This window comes from Zonotrichia leucophrys, chromosome 7, assembly GCF_028769735.1.
Source record: "Zonotrichia leucophrys gambelii isolate GWCS_2022_RI chromosome 7, RI_Zleu_2.0, whole genome shotgun sequence".
Classification (NCBI taxonomy): Eukaryota; Metazoa; Chordata; class Aves; order Passeriformes; family Passerellidae; genus Zonotrichia; species Zonotrichia leucophrys.
The window spans coordinates 14,142,164-14,159,920 of record NC_088177.1 but is presented as its reverse complement, the minus strand read 5'-3'; the positions used below and the strand labels follow the sequence as shown (position 1 = coordinate 14,159,920).

The following is a 17,757-nucleotide window of genomic DNA, read 5'->3' as shown; positions in this document are numbered from 1 at the left end:
AACATCCATGGCAAACAAAGCTTATGTTTTTAAACTTGCTTTTAGTGCAGTACATCTCCAAATGATTCTGTAGCACACATTCAGATTGTCCTTGTCCAAATAAATAAATAAATTAGCTATGACTTTATCATAAAGGGATGAAAGCTTTTTAAGCTAGCTCCTTATTCTGCAGATGTGCTTTTGTTTGTTTGCAAGGAAATTGTCTCCAAGGTCCAGCTGAAGACTACAATAAGTTTTTCTTCACAAGAAACAGAATAGAGAATGTGACTCTATTAGAATTGGTAACCTGAAGGAGGATGACATTCTTTTGTCCTGGGAATTATGGTGATGACAGAAATACCCTTAATGATATTTGGAAAGAAAATGTTGAAAGATGTCCCTAACCAACATATGGCTTCAAAGATAAACAAATAAAATTTCAGGCATCGATAACTTTTTCAAATTTTTATTATATTGCATAAGCTGTAACATTTTACAAACCTTAGTTACATTTTCAGCAACAGATACACTGATACTGTAGTAAATACAGAGATGAAAAGACACCTCTGACAAAATATAAAAAGGTAGAAATACTTAAAACCAGGATGCCAAATATCAAGAATGTTTTACATAAACAATATCCATACTAGAGAGATTTTGAAAATAATTGCTGAGGTCATGAAGCATTTGTTGAATATGAGGCTCCAGAATTCAAGGTGGTGAGCACAGTCAGGGCCATGAGTTCACCTGCCTTGCAACACCCAGAGCCAGGCTTTGCACGAGTAACATGCTCCAATGAGCACTAAAAACTGCCTTTCTACACAGTGACATGTAAAAATAGTACTGTTCTAACGTGGACTGAAGTGCAACGAGTGCTTCAAAGGAACTAAATCCATTACCTGGGGAATAAAGTACCAGGATGTCTTGGGGAGGGGGAATATAGGAATGTTCAGTAAGTCCTAAAACTGACTGAAAAAATTCATTTGGTAAAACAGTTTTCAGGATGAGAGTTCTAGCAAAACAAAAAATGACAGAGTTTTGCCCTACCAGTCTTAAAAAAAACCCTGAAGCTATTTATTTTTTTCAGAACACAATGAATAATGATTTAAAAGGAAACAAAGCTCAGATTCAAGTCATTTAAATCACCTTTCATATAAATTCTTTAACACAAATGTAGCTACGTACTGTTAGAAGTGTGGCACAAATTAGTACAAATTACTATAAAAGAATGCTCATCTTTAGCTCTGTAGGCATAGTACTATGTTTTCATAATACCACTGAATTTAAAAAAAAATTAAAAAGCTATTAAAAACCAATGCAAGTTAGGCTCCAAATTGAGATAAAAATTGGTTCTAGAAAATAAGAATTACGTACTGATCTCCATACAATTTCTGCTGCTACTGACAAGCAAAGTTAGCAGCTAAAAAAGGACTTTTATTGTTTAATAGTTTATGTATAAACATATGTTAATTTCATTTTTTATGTTAATATCCCAGTCAGTTTCATACCTGTAAATCCAGTGACTTCAAGATGCTTGCACTTGACACACAAAGTTGAATCAGATCCCATATGAGCATTTTTAAAAGACACTACTGTTCAGATTGCTAAAGATATATTTTTTTTAATTTCTTTTCAAACATAAAATATCAAAACTAGGTTTTACAACAACTACCATCATCATCAACATGCAGAAGTCAGTATTCCAACATAAAAAGCACTAGATCTGCCTCTTAAAATATTATAAAAGCTACATAATTGTATGAATTCAGGGGGGTTTGGCTAACAGAAAATAAAACCACAATGTGCTTTCAGATAGTCAGGTGTCCCACTGATAAAATAAGTCTGATGAAAGAGAAAGGCACTTCAGCAGGCTAATTTATCTCCAGATTTTCCTAATGTAAAGCACTAGACAACAGATGTAGTGCACTGCCTTTTCATTTGCACAGTGTTTGATCAGTAGTGTTGTGAAACTTTGTCACTTTTTAACTAACAAGAATCTATACTGGTGCCAGTCCATTTCACCCTCTTTGGTACAAATCCCTGCATAAAAACAAAGGAGACAACGAAACATTCCTACATCCTGGATTATTTTTGTTGTGTCACCTCTAGATTTATGGTGGTAAATAAAGTCCCTAATCAACACATAATTTTTACTTTCAAGTTTGTAATACCAGAGCTCTATTTTCTGATTGCACTAGAAGGACTATTTTTCTCTTAATTAAATCTGATTTTTAAGTTATTCCCCCACCTTTTTTTTTTCATCTATAATATCTAGCATTTGGTAACCATCTAAAAATTACTGTCAATGAGCTTGCACTTAAAACTATATGTACATAAATAAGGGCTTTTCTTGCAAAAGCTGACAGCTCAAGAAGTGCCTTGTGAAGAACTGAGACATAAGTGTTGCCAACATTTTTGTTCTTCAGAAAGAATTGATTCCACCAAAGCACAAACACATGCCAGTTTGCAAACTAGCATCAGAAAGAAGCTGTATCCTTTCCAATTTTCCTTATTCATTCCCCTCTCCTGTGTCCTCACAGGCATTTCTCCCTTCTTATTCTCAAGGTAAGCAACCTGCAGATTCAAAGAAGTAAAAACCTCTGAATGTTTCCCCAGCCTTTCCAAGAGCTGTGTGCCACAAATCCTTGCTAATTTTTGTATAGGCCTAATTCTGGCAGCAGCATTTTTACAGTCTGTTAATGCCACAAAGAGCCAACTGAAAAAAAAATTTCTTAAAAAAGAAATTCAGAGACTCCTATAAATTCATATGTTGAAATCATATAGAGAAATATAGAAAACCATAAGTTTGTGACACTTCAGTGTGACATTCTGTGTTCTCCACATGTTACACATCACACAGAATGTTTTGTGGAATTAAAATTTTTAGAGCTCAGCATAGTCAAACTCCTTCTTTAAATGATCTAAAGCCAAAAAGAATTCTAATCTCTAGCAGGCAATACAGGTTCTTCCAGTGCATAAATTCCAACAATACAGTTGGAATGTGAAGACTGATATATTTAGAAATACTCTGTACGAATTTGAATCATAATAATTTTTAGAGTTGGATTTCTAATCCTTTTTCTTTAACAACCAGACACCCACTCTGTCAGAGAATGAGAACAATAGAGTGCCAAACTTGTTTCCTTTGAACTCATGTAAATAAAGCCATTTATAGTAGTCTGTATATTTTTTGATGATACAAGTAAGTTTGAGAAATTAGGTCTTTTTGGTATATACAATGAAAAATGCATTTAAAAAATCTGAAATATTACTGTAAGTGAACAAAATTTCAAGTAAAGACATATGAACTTGATATGAATTCCTTAAAGCCATTAGCTTGTCAGGGATTTTCTATCATGTTCAACAGAATGTATAATAATCTTTTTGAAAAGGGAGCCATCAGAGCCAATGCAACTCTGCAAACAGGGCAATATTGAACCTCAAGGGCATCTTTCAGAAGAAATGTGCATATATAATTTGATTCCTACTAATGTATACAACAAAGCAAAGGATGAAGTGATCAATATCTGGGCCTAGAAAGTCATATTAAAAAATCCAGCACAACTGTACATTAAAAAAAACCAAAAAGTTTTAGTGAAAAAGTATTTGGTATTGGGCAACAAAATTCCTGTGACCTAGAAAGAGAACCAAAGGCATGCTGATATGACAAGCCATCTTCACATCTGAAATAGATGAATCAAACCTCTTTTAGATTCTTGAAGCCAATTTAATTACAGACTTATTTACACACTGTAGTGGTTTGGCCCTAGCTAGATGCCAGGCACCCACCAAAGCCACTCTTACCAAAAGTGGACAGAGGAGAGAAAATCCAATGAAAGGCTCCTGAATTGAGTTAAGGACTGGCAGAGATCACTCACTGAATACTGTCACAGGCAGAACAGACTCACTCACCTTGGGGATATTAACTGAATTTATTACTGACAAAACCAAAGCAGGATAATGACAAGGGAAATAAATCTTAGAAACACCTTCTCCCCACCCTTCCCTCTTTCCCAGCTCTACTTCCTCCCATCAGTGACACAGGGAGACAGGAATGGGTCAGTCCATCACGTGTGGTTTCTGGGACAGGAATGGGTCAGTCCATCACATCTGGTTTCTGGGACAGGAATGGGTCAGTCCATCACATCTGGTTTCTGCCACTGCTCAAGGACAGAAGTCCTTCCCCTGCTCCAGCACAGGGTTTATCCCACAGGAGGCTGCTCTCCATGAACTTCTCCAGTTTGAGTCCTTCTCAAGGGCAACAGTTCTCCATAAACTGCTCCAACATGGTTCACTCTTCCAAAAGGTGCAGTCCTCCAGGCTCAGCCTGCCGCCAGTGTGAGTTCCCCACAGGTAATTCCAGGATACCTGCTGCAGCAGGGGACAGTTGCTTCACCATGTGTTTTGTTAGTGGGGGGTGAGGAGGTTTACAGGGATGAGAAGCTGCCAGAAGCTTCCCTGATGTCCAGCAGAACCAATGCCAGCAGCTCCAGGACAGAGCCACTGCTGACCAAGGCCGGGGCAGTCAAAAATGATGGTGACACCTGTGTGGTGACAGATTTGAGAAGGAAAAGGAGTTATTGTGCAGAGGTAATTGTGGCCAGAGAAGAGCAGGGTGAGAACATGAGAGAGGAACAACTCTGCAGACACCAAGGTCAGTGCCAAAGGAGGAGGAGGAGGTGCTCCAGGCACAGGAGCTGAGATTCCTGCCTGTGATGGTGATGCCCATTGGATATGGGTTGTGGCTGAGGATGAGTTCATTCCCCATAGCAGCCTTCCCAGCACTGTGCTCTGCCCTGGGAGCTGGAAAGGTGCTGAGAACACACCAGTGTTTTGGCCACTGCTGGGCAGGGCTGGCACAGCATCAGTGCTGACTCTCAACATTCCCTGCCAACCAGCAGGCTGGGGTGGGCAAGATCCTGGCAAGAACCACATCTAAGCCAGCTGACCCAAATTAACCAAAGGGATATTCCATACCATGTGACACCAGCTCAGATATAAAAGCTAAGGAAAGGAGGAGGAAGTGGGGGTATTTGTTATTTACAAGGTTTGCCTTCTGGAGCAAACACTACACGTGTTGAAGCCCTGCTTCCCAAGAAGCAGCCACACATTGCTTGTTGATGAGAAGTAGAGAACAAACCTATTTTTTTTTCTCTTTATGCACACACCAAATTTGCTTTTTCCTTAGTAAACTGCTTTATCTCAATCCAGGAGTTGTTTTCCATCTTATTTTCTCTCCCCTGCCCAGCTGGGAACAGGGAGCAATAGAGCAGCTTGATGGGCACCTGGCATCCAGCCAAGGCAAACCCACCACACACACACCTATCTCTAATTTAATTTGCACTTTCATACTTGTGAATTCAATAGGAACATTTTGTTCATGGAGCAAATGCTCACTTTGGACTGATGCATTGCTGGTACCATCCTGGTTATCTTCCATATTCTTCTAGAAACAGCAACAGACAACTGACAATCCCAACACCACAGACATATTTCACAGTAATATTTCCTGAGTAAATATTCCCAGAAGCCCAGCTGCATAGGATACCTCCCAACTCTTGAGTGCACTACAGGGCAGACAACCAAGCACCACTCACCTCACAATTCAAAAATAGGCATTGTATGTTTGGGTCTTCGTACAGACCCTTAACCAAGCTCTAAGGGAAATATTTATAAAGCCTTTTTTAGGGTGATTTATAATGAAACTGCCAAAGCCAAAATGCTGGAACTTATTTCACCAGGGAAACAGCCTCAAAGCCACAGAAATACATTCTGTTCACTATATGAAGCACATTAAGAGATGCATCCATTTTTCTGTTAGCCAAAGTTGAAATGATCACTTTGACAAGATGAACATTAAAATTAAAGAATATTCTGATGGCCTTTCCTTCCTCTATACATATCTTAGTTACAATTCATGCATTCATGACTTTTGGTAAATTTAACTCTAAGATGAGTCATAAATAGTATTTATATTGCATTACAGACCAAATTTTTGCAATCTGCTGTCTCATGCTCATAACCCTCCCCCCCAACTTTTAAAGCCTGTTTAACTCCTCTGCAAACCTAGACAAAAGCAGCTCAGGCTGGCAAAATGTAGGCACATAAACCTCAAATGATCTCCCATTGTTTTAAACATAAAATAAAAAGCAACAGTGCCAAGCTTTCCTGCTCAAGAACCTCTTTCCAAGGCATAATTTGTCTAATCCTGCACACTTCATCATGGGCCAAACCCTCACTTATAAATAGGCAGAGATTCAAGGCTATATTCTGGAGCACAGCTGGCCCAACAGCATAGAGAAGAGAAGATGTTCACTGCCAAAGAAGCCAAAACAAGACACTGGGATCAGGAGTAGCTGCAGCTCCAAATGCTACCAGAACCAGTCCTTTTCTGCTGGACATGGACTCTTCAGAGCCCATGAACACCCACAGGCCATAACAAAGCACATCTTAACAAAGCAGATGGGCAACACCTTAAGGTAGTGGGGACCATGAACTGCAGGGGCCACACTTGTACACTTCCCCCAGTGTTGTATGGAATTGCACATGGATGGGCACACAGGGAGGGCAGTAATGCTGTAGAGCTCTGCTGATAAATCCAGCACAGCTCATCTGCTGGTGTCGTGGGACCAAGGGATGAAACGTTTCACATTGTACAAAGGAGTAGTAACAGACAGCTAGAAAAGTTCACATATAAAATACTGTACAGATGGTCATGTTGGTTAGGAACAAGGCTAGGAATGGCTTTAACTAGGCTACCATTGCATTAGCAACAAGTACAAAAAAATTAAACCATGTGCCTACATTTCTCACTGTGCATTCCCAAAGGTGTGTCCAAGAATGACAGGCTAAGTAAAATGTGGGCCTTCCTCATACTGCCAGTAAAATTAGGAACTGGAAAAGTTTAATAGTAGCATTCCCCTGTTTTCAATTCACATGGAATATCAGCTGCCCAGCTGAAGTTTGGTAACTCAATCTTTATGTTAAAAAAATGAAACTTTTCTTGATACTAGAAAACAACATTTCCCTTGTAAACCCAACACTGCAGAATTACAGAAGCAGGCAAGAGATCAACAACCAGCAGGGAGAGCAACAGCACAAAGCACATTGTGGTTTTTGTGTTTTAATTTATAGGAATAAGTGGCCTCTCCTCTCTTTTCTTCCAGATATTGGTTTTGCTATCTCTTTTCATGAGAGGTGGTCTATCCCTTTTTTTAGCAGAAGGGATACCAGATTCATGACTTCCTGGCAGAGATTTTTTCCTTAGACCTTCCTCATTATGTTGTTCTAGGACGGGCCCGTTCCCTCCTTCCATGATGTGTCTCACAGCCTGGTCCTCTGGAGTGCAAACAGTGGTCCCACTTTCACTACAACTCAGATCCAGATCTTCCAAGTAAAGAATCTTGGAATGTGGCATGCTTTTAATGAAAGTTTTCTCTCTCTCCAGTTTCCTGCTAGGATGATGCTCATTCATGTCCACACCAGAGTCAAGACTGGTATCATTACTCTCAGTTTTTTTGCCCTTTTTCAGATCTATGAAAGAATGCCTCACTTGAGCAATTGGCTTTCCATCCAAGGACACAAACCACGCTCGAGGATGCGGAGATGGTTTTCCTTTAGAGAGCTCCAGCAGTGTTTGCTCTGAAATCCCTTGAAGTTCAGATGAAAAGGGAGTCATTACCACGGCTTCATTCAGGGTCCCAGGAACAGAGACAGATTCCAGCAAGCTGTTGGTGTACCTGCCCCAGTTGGATGCTTGGGAAGGCAAGCCCTCTTCACCATCCAGGGCGCTGCTCTCATCTCTGCAGGCAGAAGGCTGGGGATGAGAGTGCACTGGCATTTTGGGGAGTGTTTGCATGTAATTGTCTCGAGTCATGGGTTCCAACATGGGGCCGTACACCAGCTGCCCTTTCCTTGGCAAAGTTGCTGATTTAGCGGGATGCAGTTGTTCTGGGGAGTGGAAAAGGTCTGAGGTTTGAAGAATAGCAATAGGCTGATTGTAAATATGCATTAGATGTTCTGGGATATGGGAAAGCCCATACATCTCCTCTTTCAGTGAAAGGTACCTGTTTTGGTCTGGAATGTCCCTAGGAGCCTGGGAAATAGTACTGTTACTGTGCTTTGGCTGCTGTAAAAGCCTCACTCCAGCACTGGGCTCCACTGAATGGGCTGAATTTCCTGCCTGACCAGTCTGACAGGAGGATTGATAAGAAGCATCCTCTGAGTAGATTTTAAAATTGTCCTGTGATTTTCCATCTTCTGTGTCCATGGACAGCCTCCTTTGAGGGCTATATGAAGAAATCTTCGGTGTATATAACTGTGACTTATCCTCCAGCTTTAAAGTCCCTTTGACAGCACTGATGTGATTTATGTGAGTTGTTGATGTTGTCTGGTCTTTCTTTATCACCTCCAGCTTGGTTGAGTTTTTTTCCTTCTTCTGTGTCCGATGGCATTTATCCCTATGCAAAAGAAAAGCAAGGTGACTGCAGAGCATGTTAGGAAATACTGGACTGCTGACTACCAAAGCTGGAGGTTAGACTTTGGTTAAGAAGTTGTGGTGTAATTTGACATCACAAACTTAAAATGAAATTCTGTAACAACTGTAATTTTTAAAAAAATATTATGCTATACATTACAGTTTAGCTAAGAAAACAAGTCTTAACCTCAAAAGACTATTTTATCAACCCCAAATTCCACTCATAATGAGCTTCCTGGAACTTCTTTTGCTTACCTGCAGTAACAAAGAAGAACAGCAAAAAATCCAATGATAATGACAACAGTTCCTCCCAGTATGGCCGTAAGGAACACGGTATGATAGGCTGTTATGTCCTTGGAAACAGCACTAATAATGGATTCTAGATTATCAAACAAAACCAGACAAGCATTAGTTCTTAAAACCAAATGATGTGCAGAGCTAATAAACTGAACAGTACTTTTCCAGTGATTTTATGTTCTAATGGCATTATGTTCATCCTTGCCTTTTCACCTTGCTAGGTAAAAATGACAGGTTCATCTCGAATACTAAAGGCTTGCAATGACATCTACTTCATTCCAGACAAATTATATTTGTATTAATTGTCCAAACTAACTCAGAAAAGTGGTCTACATTTTCTACTTAGCACTCTGCCAGAGAGTGCTGTGTTTTTACAATTAGCCACACTGTTTCTCTGACAGATTCCTTCATATGAATTTACAAAACATGCAAGAAAATCACTGTAAGGACTCAAACAAAATTTATCCAGGTGGTGAAGTTGCATGTCACTTCTCCTTCCTGCTGTTAAATGAAGCAATCAAACTGACAGCCTTGTGGGGCATTCAGGAACTGCTTGGCCATGGTTGCCATACCTCTTGCTCCAGGCAGTGGAGCTGCAATCCAGTAGCCCAAGTGCTGAGCAGTGTATGTCCACACGGACTGGCCATCCACCTCCTTCACCACTCCCAGCCCACGGTTCACCCAAGCACCTGGGGGGAAAAAAAGGACAAAACATTGCACATGCCATGCAGGGTTCTTCTGCACCTCAAACCACCAGCAATTAGGCCATTATCAGAAATACACAAGGTGACAGGAAAAACTGAAACTTCTGACAGCCACTGTTTATTACACAGCTTTAGTTAAACAAGCAAACTTCCTCTCCTGACATCCATCTGTAGCCATTTACTTTGAAACAAAGCATCAACCTTACTCACCAGAAGTAAACTTCATATGATTCATTTTCTATTAATAAACTGTCTTTCACAGATATGCACATAAATAAATTGAGAAAACCTATTATAAGACCTTCAGCATGCATGAAGGCCAAGAGTAAAAAACGAGGGAGCAGGTAACTGATGCATATGGACACAAGTTCAACATCAGCTAGCAGAATTTAGTGGGAAAACATTTTAATCTTATTAAGCCACAATAGGATAAACAGTGTTTGTCTTGAATGTTTCTCTCCTCCTCCCTGCCCCGAGGCTGTAACAGTTCAGTTAGCCCGAGGAAGTGCTATTGTTAGGACACAGATTCCACACCATCTGTTTGGCAAGGCAAGGGAAAGGTATTGTGGTATGCCAGCTTCTACAATTAATAAAGCATCCATTAGAAGAGAGAGAACTGTACTTAACTCAAATATGTTTATTGTGGGCCAGTTTTGAAATTCTAAGGGCAGAAAACAGCCTCATGTAACCAACATTATATATTCAACCTGCAAATACTAAGTAGATAGAACCATCAGCTTTTTTAAAACATCAATAATGAAACACAAAAAATCAAATGAAAACAGTATAACTCATGTAAGCTGGGACTTATATGAATTTCAATTTGATTTTCTTCCAGGACCCTTCTTTCAGCAAAGGAAAAGTAAATATCTCCCAGCCAGGAGGTAAAGATGAAGATGGACATCTGCCACAGATACAGAGAAAATAAAGCATCAGCCTTCTTGTGGTGCTTGTGATGGCTGGCAGAGGGGAAAGGCAGCAGCAACCACCTAGAGCTCTGAAAATGCTTTCTCAGCCCCCGAGAAATCTTGTCCAGAGTCAGGAGTAATATCAGCAAATCTTGTATAAAAGGCAAAAAAAAGCTTCTGGGTCTCCACAAGTTCTATCCTGACTGAACAAATCCATAAGAAGCTATACAATGTCTGCTGTCCTTTTCAGCAAATTACATCTTCCCTCAATATACTACATAGAAAATACTTGGTATTAAGAAAAAATATTAAAATGTGATTCATGAGTAAGCCCATTTTCTCTATGGTTTACTGCCATTCAAGCAGAAGGATATAATTCTCAATTTAATGTTGAATGCAAGCTCTCTGGTTTTTGTAATTCTATTAAAATCCACAAAGTACTTTCACCGCTAATGTAGCAAAATATTTCATAAGAAGGAAGCCACACTCAATACAGATGAACAAACTGCATTTACAGCGGCTGAGTACAATTACCAAAGCTCATTTTCCAGGAACTCTCAATTCTACTCCACTTGGAGTAAGCCCCAGGAGCACTGCTCAGGCAGACCTGTGAAAGCAGATTCTATCATTTTCCTGCTGCATATGGGTCAGCCCACACAGACCTGTTCCCTTGCCACTATCAATGCTGACATGAGAGCTCTGATGGCCATCATATCACATTATCCAAGGACTTCAGAGTTAAAAATTGTGTCAGTGTCTTGCTGGGGACATCCCACACGCAGCACCTAGGAGGCCAGAGCCTCATTACTGAGTGCAGCAGGAGCTCTGCATTCAGCTCAGATGGGGGCTTGCTGCTCATTATGGATGCTCTGCAATGCCTGCTGCAGAGCTGAGGTGTTCACTGCCCTCACTCACCAGAACCTTGACTGAAAAACACCTTGCTATTACTCAGTTATCTTGGGGAAAAGTCGTTTTGCACGTGTCAGATCAAAGGTAAAAAAATAAAAGAAACATATTTAAGAATAAACATCCAGAAAGTGAATACAGTTGAAAATTTTTATTGTTAGAGAGAAAGAAATGGGAGAAAAAAAAGTACAAGTTAATTTATGCCCCAAAAGTTGCTGTTCTTTTCCACCATCCTTCTGTCCCTCTCCTCAGCAAGCAGCAGTGAACAGTATACCTCAGAGAGCACCCATTACAAACAGCTTGCCTTTATGGAATCTCTGTAAAGTACATCCCACTGGAGAGGAAGAACCAGCTGGTTTTATTGGGGTTTGCATCAGCAGGCCATGCTCCTGGCTCCTGTTTTACTCCCAAGGCCAACAATCCTATGTAGGGATGCTGAGCAGGACCCTCAACCCCCACATAAACACCTCACACTGGTTTGTATTCTAACCCATCCTGTGCTGCTCCAGTTCTGTCAACTCCTTGTTTAACAACAGTGTTGATTTATCTTTGTTTAGAGAGGTAAAAAAGCTCAGCACAGGAGCTGGCAAAAGTGGCTGTGGCAATAAGAAATTTAAACCCTGAGTGATATTTTACCACCTCAGACTAAAACCCTCTAAAAAGCCATCTCTTTCCACCAATTACTCCTCTAAAGTCTTCTAAGTGTATATGCACACTTAATCTTCTATGCCAAAACTTACCCTATTCACTTTTTCCCCACAAGACAGCCTAGCCAAATTTTATTAGCACATCCTTAATTCAAATCCATGTTCTTCAGGTTTTTTTCATTAAGTTGATCAGTTTCTTCCTTGACCACGTCAACAACACTTTGTTAGAGCTGATGTTCCTCTCCTGTACTTCCAAACACTGAACAAAGCTTTTTGCCTTGATAAGGAGCAAGATGTGACCTCACTCAGTTGCACATTTCAAGCCTGTATATTCAATATAAATTCACATTTCAAGGGTGATGGTGACTGTGAGGTGCAATGCAGGACAATCAGGACACTAATGCACCCACACCTAATACAGGTCAGCTAAATGGGTTACATGGACATAGCTCATTACTCACTCCTGACTAAAATTAGATGTGAAGGGATGACAAAAGGTTTAGAATGACTAATCCCCAGCCTCCTCTTGGCATACTGCAAGAACTATGTTGTTCCCTTGGATAACTCTTATTTCCCCTTCATTTCACTTTCTGAATTGTTTTTGTTAACTGAAGCAATATCTATCCCAGTTCTAGCATCAAAGGATCTTTAGAGCTTCACTCTAGGAGACAAAGCATCCAAACCTTCAGTTCTGGTTTGCTTTCTTGTATGAAGGAATTCACAAAATTACTAGGCTTGAAATTTAACATCACCTAAAATATATGTTCTGTGAACACTCAGCATCCCATGAAAATAAAAATTCAGGCAAGAGGAATGCTAATGAATTTTACCAAAGGTTTTTGAATTAACGAAAGCAGGGAAATACCTTTGAACAATTCAAGCTAGCCCATTAAAATAAATGATCACCTATTGACCATCACCTCATAGAATAATGTCATCACTGTGCCCAAACCTATAGGCATGTGCTAGAAGGCAAAATACCAAATAACCCACTTACCAATTTTCATATCAAATGTCCAGGCAGGTACAGCATCTCCTGATTTTACAGCAGTTGTGGGAAGAGGAAGGGTAACCTGAATGGGACCCTTTATGTTCACTTCTTTCCCAGCCAACAGAACATTTACACATACGGCAGTAAGAGGAGTTAATTCCATGCTTTTGAAACCTGAGGGCAAGAAATATCTAGTAATTCTCCTTTCACAGGTTATTTTAAAAGAAATACATGAAGAATTAAGCTACTAAAGGCAAGTCCTCATCCTCATCCACGCAGTCAGCTGTTACCAACTTGGTCAAATAGAAATCAACATTACTTCTCTTCTGAGCTTTTAACAACTTCTGATTAAAACAAAACAGAGTCATTTCTATACCAATGCTATAAGAGAAACACATTTGCAACATCTTGGCTCTGTGCTGCCCATAGAACTAACCATGAGGCAAAATTTGGTTTAGGGTGGGGGAGGAAGGGTTTTTCCCCTCAGATCATCAGATTACAAAGCCCCTAACTGACGTTAAATACAGATCATACAAGAATTTTGGTATAATCACAATGTGCATAACATTGAATTAAAGTGAAAGCATATGGAACCTCTCCTGTAAGGATTAATTTCCTAATTTGGCAGCCAGAATTAACTGAATAGTTAATCATGAGGCTTGTCAAAGCACTTAGAGGAAATGTTGCATTTACAAGGCAGCCTGCAAGTTTCTTTCCTTTGTTTTCCTTTCACCAGTTTGCAAATGCTCCAGAAAGCCCAGTTTGACAGGATGGTGAGAGAAGCTGAAACAGAATTATTAAGTAGCAGAATGATGTTAAATCTATGCAGGCTGTTAGAAGCTGGTTGTGAGAGAACTCCTGGCACATCAGATATCAATTAGCTTCCACCTGCCCTAAAAGGAAGCTTATTCCTTCAGGGGTTTATGAATAATTTAAAACACATGCCAGACAGATTGAAGGGAAAACTCAAAGAGGATAAACACTGCTTATTCTCCTATGCTTCTTTCCTTCTGCCTTCGATTTAAAGAGGTGGAACACAGATAAGAAAGATTTTAAAATATCTTTGTCAAAATATCAGTATACATGCTGCCTTTAATAGAATGAAAATTAAAAAATAGGATATGATGACTTAATATAAGCCATGTATTGCCCTCTCCCTGCACCACGATGAATTTAAGAGCCTCATGGCTTCAGATCCACTGGGAATAGAAAGAAAAGAACAAAAGATGGAGCTGCACACAGTACAACCTACCAGAGATTACTGTACCCATGCAGATTTCAAAACTATCTGATAGAATGACAAATTCTAACAAAATCCAACAGCATAAGAGCAGAGCTACAACTGATAAAACCACTTAGTGCTTCTCCAGTGAAACAGATGCACAGAAAACATTATTCCAGCTGTGCTCTGTCCCCACAGGGACCACTTGGTCCCGGACTTGCCCAGCCTGACTGAGCCAAGAGGGGCTCCCATGCAATCCCTGTGCTGGGGGTAACCCCTAGAACCAATCACTCCAGTGAAAATGCAGCAACTCCACACCTGAAATTCATTGCTGCCGTTTCACTGATTTCTTCAGCTTCACCTGCTGGCTAGAATTGCATTTTTAAAGTGTTTACTAAACCAGTTCCACAGTCTCATGAAATCCTGAGCATAAATACACATACATACATATAAATGTAAAAAGCAGACTCTGAAGTTGTATTTCAGTGCAGCAAGATATGTTCTCATGCTGCATGGACCAAAATAGAGTAACGCTGATTACTGACCTGACGTGTTCATAGCTCACTCCTGTGGAACAAAGCTTTGTGATCTAATTCAATGGAAGCAGCTTCAGGCCCTCTTAAATTAAGCATATGTTTTTCTGAAACACTCTGCACTCATATGCATTATAATATTTCTTCATACGAATTCCTAACCAACATATTCACATACCTGATTTATTCAGAATAATTCCTGTTGTATAGAGAAAGCTGTCCACTTTCAAAAATTGCTCTGGCACTGTCAGATAGGCTGTAACATTTGCAATGTGATTTGATGGAAGCTTCATTAAAGATTTTGGAAACTGAACACTCGGTTGGGATTTGGCATCTGTAAAAGAGTTAATATTTTGTCTTAGCCACAGTAAAACAGACAAACAGTGTTTTTATTACCCTTCAGCAATCCACTTAGCATAACAACCTGTTTTCCCCCATTTTCTCCATGATTTCTGTATTTCCAGTCTAGCACTTGTCACAGCCCCTCGTACAGCTACATAATTAACAGAAAATCTGGCTTTAAGTAGATAGGTATTATATAAAATGCTGCTTAATTTTTTTTTCCATGTGGGTGCAGATGGCTATCACAAAGTGTTTAGTTACAGTCTGCGTGCACAGAACTTACCAGACAGTTTTCCAGTAATTAAGACAGTATCTTCAAACAGCCATATATTAGCTTGACTTTGTGGGAATAATGAGAGTGTCACGGATGAGTAGACTGTGGAAAATGATAATATCTGTTATTATACTGTGCAACCAAAAAAAATCCTCCAGGGTCTCCAAATCTAAAGATCTACTGAACAGAGCAGTTAATAAACCAGAGAGCATATGAAGACTAAATAAATTACTCCTGTTATCCAGAGCAGATATTTTGGTGTTTAGGCAGAAAGAGTTCTGTTGAATGTTTGCTACTGTTTTATACCTTCTTTGGATAAACAAGTGACTAGAAAGTCACTAGAAAGTGACTTAAAAGGTTTTTTTTCTTTTAATAAAATCATGAGTCTTTTTAGGATCATGCACTAGTTAAACAAGAAAACCTGTGAGGAAACACATCTGAAGCAGAGTTGTAACAGATTATATCTGCTTAGAGGAAAGAAAGCATTGGCATTCTAAGAATTACTCAGGATTTTTTTTTTACTCAGGTCAACAGGATTTTTGTCAGGACACATTAACAGCTCTTTGCTAACTCTAGACAAAAAAAAAAATCTAAGAATTCACTGTGTGTCACAACATAACCCACTTAGATTTTCAAAGGGCCATTTTCTGCTTTAGAGTAATCAGAATTTTGACAAGTTTAACAGACCGTTCACCCCTAGATCTGCACTGACAGGCACCATCTCCCTTGACTGACTTCTCTGAGTTGTGTTCAGCTGACAGCAACCACCCAGACAGCTTAGGAGAGAAATTTAATTACTGCCAGAGAGAGTTTAATAATAGGCCTGTAAGATGCTTACGTACTTGGCATCCTCGCAGTCTTCCAAGGCAAAGGTGTCAGCAGGTAGCCATCCTTGTATGAGACAATAGTTAAGCTTAATCCCAGTTTGTAGGGGACTTTTATCAACACTGCTCCATTGTTCCCAGTGAGAGTGGAATTTGTCAGGGTGTAGTTAACAAACACCTCGACCACCGCCTGGCGCAGGTACTGATGGCTGATGATGTCATTTACTTGAACTTTTAGGGTGAAAACAGATCCTGCTGACAAAAAGAAAAACAGGAGGTCATGATGATACATCACAGCCAAGGACCGTGGTTTTGTAAAGAAGTCCTGGAGCTCAGGTCTGTGCTGTTCATGCACGGCACAGTGGATCCCTGTCTCTGGCCAAAGGCAGGGGTAACCATGCAATTTATACCCCAGAGAAGGGGGAAACAAAAAAAAACTTAAGCTGAGGCACAAAGGTGTCAAAAAGTTTATCAAACTCAGCAAATATAATAACTAACCAGTTAAAAAAAAAGAACAAACAAAACACCAACATTTGACACCAAATTACAAAGCACAAAGGTGTCAAAAACTTTATCAAACTTAGCAAATATAATAACTAACCAGTAAAAAAAAAAAAAAACAAAAAAAAACCACCAAAAAAACACCAACATTTGAAACCAAATTACAAAGCAATCTTCCCCTTTTTTGTTTAAGCTTGAAGAATGCATCTGTGACAAGGTGAGATTTACTGTGCTCTGCAATATCACACTGATATTACAGACGGTCGTCTTATCCAGCCCTTGGCTTAGGACACACATTTCAAGGTGCACCCTGAGTCTCTAAAGGCAGAAAACCTGATGTCTACACACAGTGGGACAACACATTTTCATTTACATGTGTAACATTATTATAAATGCATCCAGACATTATTTTAAGCTACCATCTCCCACCAGACTTTTACTGGCTACTTTTCACCTTCCTACATTGCAACTTCTAAACAGTATTCCTCTAATTAGAGGATCTGATAGTTCATACCATACCCAGTGTCTTGCAGAAATCATAATAACAGTGACTAAAAACTATGTTGAAAATAATCAATCCACTTGAACAACAGCCTCAAGGTGCTCTGAAGCACAGTTTCTCTCTCACCCTGATGGCAAATAAACTATTAGGGAGTTTTTTCTCAGTATGTGAAAAGGGACAGAATTCCAGAATAATTATTAATAATATTAATTCCAGAATATTAATAATAATTATCTGTATTAATTATTATATATTGATTATTAATAATTATTACAGAATTATAATATTAATAATTATTTCCAGAACAATTTTATTTTAGAAATTAAAATACCTAAAAAATTACTTTTAAAAATAGTTTCAGTAACAGATTTTCCTGTATTTTGGCTACAGATCTACCCCTATTGAATATCACTGCACTACTTTGTATCCTAACACTTTCAAATCCATTCATCATGAATATGTATTTCTATTTAGGTCAAATGTCAAGTCAAGTTATTTGACATGTATCTACCCAAAATCATACTTCAATTTCACTGTGTTATCCCCACTATAATTGAGATTGACATTGCACCAAGAGATTACTGCCACTGACCTTGATTGAAAAGAATAGATCTTGAGGAACCCAGTGCAATCCATCAAAAAAACCCCAGT

The 17,757-nt window shown here is 39.3% G+C and overlaps 1 protein-coding gene across 2 annotated transcripts in view; it reads right to left on the bottom strand.

The window, feature by feature from the left end:
* Positions 1-429: 429 nt before the first annotated feature.
* Positions 430-17,757, bottom strand: part of FAM171B (family with sequence similarity 171 member B) — a 38,608-nt gene continuing 21,280 nt past the window's right edge. Inside the window, exons 2-8 of one of the 2 annotated variants that reach the window (XM_064717882.1) lie at positions 16,122-16,358; positions 15,289-15,381; positions 14,842-14,997; positions 12,915-13,082; positions 9,325-9,441; positions 8,711-8,834; positions 430-8,438 (exon numbers count right to left, since the gene is read on the bottom strand). In XM_064717882.1, coding sequence (XP_064573952.1) covers positions 7,103-8,438; positions 8,711-8,834; positions 9,325-9,441; positions 12,915-13,082; positions 14,842-14,997; positions 15,289-15,381; positions 16,122-16,358 — 2,231 coding nt within the window. In that variant the 3' untranslated portion in view covers positions 430-7,102. The remainder of the gene's footprint in view (positions 8,439-8,710; positions 8,835-9,324; positions 9,442-12,914; positions 13,083-14,841; positions 14,998-15,288; positions 15,382-16,121; positions 16,359-17,757) is intronic. The other variant, XM_064717883.1, reaches the window with a different exon arrangement.